Source organism: Colobus angolensis, unplaced genomic scaffold (assembly GCF_000951035.1).
Source record: "Colobus angolensis palliatus isolate OR3802 unplaced genomic scaffold, Cang.pa_1.0 Scaffold182, whole genome shotgun sequence".
NCBI lineage: Eukaryota > Metazoa > Chordata > Mammalia > Primates > Cercopithecidae > Colobus > Colobus angolensis.
Window position 1 is genome coordinate 2510971 of NW_012114955.1, and position 6114 is coordinate 2517084.

The following is a 6114-nucleotide window of genomic DNA, read 5'->3' on the forward strand; positions in this document are numbered from 1 at the left end:
GGGCAACAAGAGTGGAACTCCATCTCAAAAAAAAAAAAAAAAGAAAAGGAGAAAAAGAAACTTCAAAGACTAGGTTTTCACCAACAAATAGACAATATTAGACATGCAATGACGAAGGAAAATGGTGAACAGGAGTTCTCAAAAATAAGTACCTGGGGATGGGCTGTCTGGCCAGAAACAGAACTTCTCATGGGCAGTACACAAGGCTTTCTTCAGCTCAGCACATCGTTGCTTATCTGAAATCCACACAAACAGCAACACCTTAGAAAACACTATACAGATTCAGAATCCAATGAATGGCCTCTAAGAGCAGAGATTTAACTAAAAATACAAATAAGAGAATTTTAAAATGTGAAAATATTATCAACTATATAATCTTAATATTTTCCACAAAACAGGTTCTAAATTGAGATCCTAAAGATCAACAAAGGAGATACCATGTATCTTATTTTTAGTTTTTATTTTTTTGAGACAGTCTTGCTCTGCCACCCAGGCTTGAGTGCAGTGGTGCAATCTCAGCTCATGGCAGCCTCCATCTCCCAGGCTCAAGCAATGCTCCTGCCTCAGTCACCTGAGTAGTGTTTTGCATTTTTAGCAGAAATGGGGTTTCACCATGTTGGCCAGGCTGGTCTCAAACTCCCAACCTCATGTGATCCGCCCACTTCAGCTTCCCAAAGTGCTGGGATTACAGGCGTGAGCCACCGCGCCCAGCCCCCATGTATCTTATAAAGCAGAGCATTCCAAATGTGAGCCTTCATAAAAGTCCTTTGTCACTCTTTGTCTAGAAGTATAAATTTTGGAATAATAAAGTAAACATGCTGCTGTTACCTAGATTACATTAAGTCAAGTCCATGCTGCAGTAGCTAGCTTAGTTTAAAAAAAAAAAAAAAAAGGCCGAGTGCGGTGGCTCGTGCCTATAATCCCAGCACTTTGGGAGGCCGAGGTGGGCAGATCACGAGGTCAGGAGATCGAGACCATTCTGGCTAACATGGCGAAACCCTGTCTCTACTAAAAATACAAAAAATTATCCAGGCATGGTAGCAGGCACCTGTAGTCCCAGCTACTTGGCAGGCTGAGGCATGAGAATGGCGTGAACCCAGGAGGCAGAGCTTGCAGTGAGCCGAGATTGCACCACTACACTCCAGCCTGGGCGACAGAGCCCGACTCCGTCTCAAAAAAAAAAAAAAGACTGGCTAGGCACTATGGCTTACCCCTGTAATCCCTGCACTTTAGGAGGCCAAGGTGGGCAGATCACTTGAGCTCAGGAGTTCAAGACTAGCCTGGGCAACATGGTAAAACCCTACCTCTACAAAAAAACAGAAATTAGCCAGGTGTAGTGGCACTGCGCCTATAGTCCCAGCTACTTGGGAGGCTGAGGTGGAAGGGTTGCTTGAGCCCAGGAGGTTGAGGCTGCAGTGAGTTGTAATTGCACTACTGTATCTCACTCAGCCTGGGCAACAAGCAAGACTCCATCTCAAAAAAAAAGATTAAAAAAAAAAAGATTGAAGTATGCATTTTTTGATCAAACTAAAACGACCTTTTCCCCGCCCCAGAAAACCAGGATAGTACATATTTGAGTGTGGAGAAAAATGTAATTTGTACCTTATACTTACATCTGTCAAAGTCAAAAGCTGGTTGTAAACTGGCACAGAGAAAAGCTTGACAGCTAGAGCACTTGAGCATATCACATTCAACTGTGACCCAGCCATATTTTGCACAGACGAGTGGAGACAGCTCAGGGGGCTTACCTGCCCATTTCAAAGAGTATCCATGTTAAGAAAAACAACATCGCAAATATATATATAAATGTGTGTGTGTGTATGTATACGTATATATACACGTGTGTATAAATATACGTGTATGTGTGTGTGTGTGCATACATATATGTACTTTTTTTTTTTTTTTTTTTGGAGAAAAGGTCTCACTCTGTCACCCAGGCTGGAGTGCAGTGGCACAATCTCAGCTCACTACAACCTCACCCTCTCAGGTTCAAGCAATTCTCCCACCTCAGCCTCCCAAGTAGCTGGGACCACAGGTGCACGCCACCACACCCAATTAATTTTTGTATTTTTTGGTAGAGATGGGGTTTCACCATGTTCCTCAGGCTGGTCTTGAACTTATGACCTCAGGTGATCCGCCCACCTTGGCCTCCCAAAGTGCTGGAATCACAGGTGAACACTGCAAGTATATTAAAAGGAGTAAGTCATAAATTACAATCTTAACTCATTCTTTTTTTTGAGATGGAGTCTCGCTCTGTCATCCTGGCTGGATTGAATTGGCACGGTCTCAGCTCACTGCAACTTCCACTTCCCGGGTTCACGTGATTCTCCTGCCTCAGCCTCCCGAGTAGCTGGAATTACAGGCATCTGCCATTGTGCCCAGCTAATTTTTGTATTTTTAGTAGAGATGGGGTTTCATCATCTTGGCCAGGTTGGTCTTGAACTTGTGACCTCCTGATCCACCCACCTTGGCCTCCCAAAGTGCTGGGATTACAAGCGTGAGCCACTGGGCCCAGCCCAACTCATTCTTAATGTATATAGGAATAAATATTAAGGAGAAAGGCAATGAGAAAAGTGGTAAAAACTATTTTTAATGCACAGGCCCATACTTCACAGAATGATGAAGGTCATTTAAGTAATAAGTGGGAGGGAAAAGTTATTAACTTATTATTGAAGAAGTACTATGTATTTTAGGTGTTTAAAATGTTTATTGTCCAAGCACAGTGGCACATGCCTATAATCTCAGCACATTGGGAGGCTGAAACGGAAGGATTGCTTGAGCTCAGGAGTTGAAGATCAGCCTGGGCAACACAGCGACACCTCATCTTTACGGAAAATAAAAAAATGGCCGAGTGTGGTGGCTCACGCCTGTAATCCCAGCACTTTGGGCAGCCAAAGTTGGAGGATTGTTCATGGCCAGCAATATGAGACCAGCCTGGGCAACACAGCGACACCTCATCTTTACGGAAAATAAAAAAATTAGCGGGATGTGGTGGTGCACACCTGTAGTCTTAGCTAATTGAGAGGCTGAGGGAGGAGGATGGCTTGAGCCCAGGAGATCAAGGCCACAGTAAGATACGATCACACCACTGCCCTCTAGCCTGGGCAACAGAATGAGACCCTGTTTCAAAAAAAAAAAAAAAAAAGTTTATTATTGGTTCTCTGGTAGAATATAGCATCTGTTAATTTTTACTGAATCTGAAATACTAGGAACTTAAAGACACTAGTGAAAGTACTGGGATATGCCTAAACAATAAGAGATGGTCAAAGTCAAAAACACGGAAATATTTTCTGCCACTCACCTATGCTCTCCTGCTGTACCCCATCCATTTTTACTTTCCAAAGAATAAAGGCAATAAAATTATCCCTCCAAAATTTGATTGCTAGTATCAATGGGGATGTGTGAGAATGTGTTTTACATAGCTAAAAGCATCCGTTAAGTATGTATTTGGAAAGGTATCCTAAAACATTTATTACTCCTTAATATTAAATGCTCAGTTGTTTTGTTTGTTTGTTTTGTTTTGTTTTTTGAGATGGAGTCTTGCTTTGTCGCCCAGGCTGGAATGCAATGGCATGATCTCGGCTCACTGCAACCTCTGCCTCCTGGTTTCAACCGATTCTCCTGCCTCAGCCTCCCGAGTAGCTGGGATTACAGGCATGCGCCACCATGCCCTGCTAATTTTTGTAATTTTAATAGAGAAGGGATTTTGCCATGTTGGCCAGGCTGGTCCTCCTTGGCCTTCCACAGTGCTGGGATTACAAGTGGGAGCCACCTCGCCCAGCCTCAGTTTTTAATAATCTACCTGGGCCGGGTGTGGTGGCCCCAGCACTTTGGGAGGCTGAGATGGGCGGAATCACTTGAGGTCAGGAGTTTGAGACCAGCCTGGCCAACATCTCTACTAAAAATACAAAAATTAGCTGGGTGTGGTAGTACGTACCTGTAATCCCAACTATTGGGGAAGCTGAGGCAGGAGACTCACTTGAACTTGGGAGGCGGAGGTTGCAGTGAGCTGAGATGGCACCACTGCACTCCAGCCTGGGCAACGTAGCAAGATTCTGTCTCAAAAAAAAAAAAAAATTCTACCTGAAGAGCTCTTATTTTACAAATCACAGTAAAAAAAAGGATAAAATATGAAAGAAGATGCAGCAAAGTTCTACATTCTTATAAAGGGATATAGGAATTTGAAAAACATTCCAACATCAGCAAAGGAAGAATAAAGACTGGAAAACAAAATTTAGATACAAATATTAAAGGAGCCATGATTATCTAGAATAAAAGTAATGGTTAAATAATCATTATATCCAAAATGGTGATCAATTTATAGCCAATGAACAAAAAGGAAATGGATCTAAATATTGTATCAAAATCAAGATTTAATGCAAGAAACAATGGTAGAAGGATGGTTAAAATACCTTCCCTTTCCTGAGCAATTTAGTCTTAAAGCCATTAGATGGTGAACAGGAAGATGTCTGACCCAGGAGGCTGCGAAGAGGCGGCTCAGCCCAGGGTGTCAGAACCAAAATGGTATGTACCAGGCATTCACTTGCGGGTAGCCAAGTGTGGAGTGCTAGGGCCTAAATGGGGTGACAAGAGATTCACGCAAGAAAGGATGGCAGCATGGCAGAAATGGGAGATTAAGCAAAGCGCATATAGGGGATTGATCAAAGTAGTAAACATATTGAGGATAACAGAAATTATGTTTCACAGTGCTGAATCTGGGAGGGAAAAATAGGGAAAAGGAGAAAACTAGAATGAATCCTGTGATATACAATTGCAACTGGAGATGTCAGCAGGAACTCATTGTTTTTCAAAATATAGAGAAAAATGGATGTAAATTTAGATGTGTGTATACATGTCAACGTGTGTCTGTCTGTGTGTGTGTGTGTGTGTGTGTGTGTGTATAAACATATATATTCTCTAGCTTTTTCCTCTGACAGGGCCTGAGAACAGTGGCATCCCAGTAGCTATGAGTTCTCCCTGCATCCAGATCTTGGCATTCATTCATTCATTTATATAGAGACAGGATCTTGCTATGTTGCCCAAGCTGGTCTCCCCTGGGCTCAAGCAATTCTCCCGCCTGGGCCTCCCAAAGTGCTGGGATTACAGGTGTGCCACCACACTCAGTTCAGATCTTAGCTTTTAAATAACATTCTCCACTGAAAAACAGCCAAGGATCTTTGTAGAATTGGCTGATTCCAGGGATGGGGCAAGAAAAATACAAGATAAGCTGAGAACAACTTGTTCCTGAAAGCAATAAAGAGGTCATGGGTTATGGGACATGTCAAAAGGCCACAGAAGCCAACCTGAGGGCGATGTCACTGACTAAATAAGGAACAACTGGAGTATCAAAATATATAATGATAGTAATGAATTCTAACCCATTGAATAACAAAGAAAATCATGAGTCCACATTGCTACAAATAAATCAATTACATAAAGTTTGACAAAGAGTGGGATATTTACATAGTTTCAAAGAAACTCCCCACAAAGTACTTCTTATTTACAAAGGAGGAAAGAGTTATTTTACAACAGAAATGCCAGATACTCCCTTAATCAAGTGATCAAAGTGATCATCACCATAAAGCGATAAATAGAAATCATGTGTCACCTGACAGGATGCAATGAGAATGCAGCACTGCTTCACGACACTCCTGCATAACCTGAATCTAATCACAAAGAAACATCAAACAAATGTCACTGACATACACTCTACACCACAACTGTTCTGTAATCTTCAAAATATCAAGATCATGAAATTCAAGAAAAAACGGAGGAAACATTCCAGATTAAAGGAGAATAAAGCAACATGACAACTAACTGTACTGTGTGATTCTCAACTGGATCTTTCAACTATAAAGAATGTTATTAGTACAACTGATGAAAAAGCTGGGGTCAGAGGATTAGAGGGTAGTAACCTATCAATGTCAATTTTCTGATTTTGATGGTTGCATTCTGGTTACATAGGACAAAGTCCTTGTTTGTAGGAAATACTTGGGAGTAGTAAGACATCACTTTGGTGGCTTACTTTCAAATAGCTCAGGGAAAAAAGGTTCTTTGTAACCTCTGCAACCTTTCTGTAAGTCTGTAATTTAAAATTTTTTTTTTTTTTTTTTT

The 6114-nt window shown here is 41.7% G+C and overlaps 1 protein-coding gene across 2 annotated transcripts in view; it reads right to left on the bottom strand.

Annotated features, from left to right (window-relative positions):
• Positions 1-6114, bottom strand: part of ZC3HC1 (zinc finger, C3HC-type containing 1) — a 48955-nt gene that overhangs the window by 35768 nt on the left and 7073 nt on the right. For both annotated transcript variants that reach the window (XM_011939595.1, XM_011939594.1), the window contains exons 3-4: positions 1614-1764; positions 153-236 (exon numbers count right to left, since the gene is read on the bottom strand). In XM_011939595.1, the coding sequence (XP_011794985.1) occupies positions 153-236; positions 1614-1764 (235 nt within the window). The remainder of the gene's footprint in view (positions 1-152; positions 237-1613; positions 1765-6114) is intronic.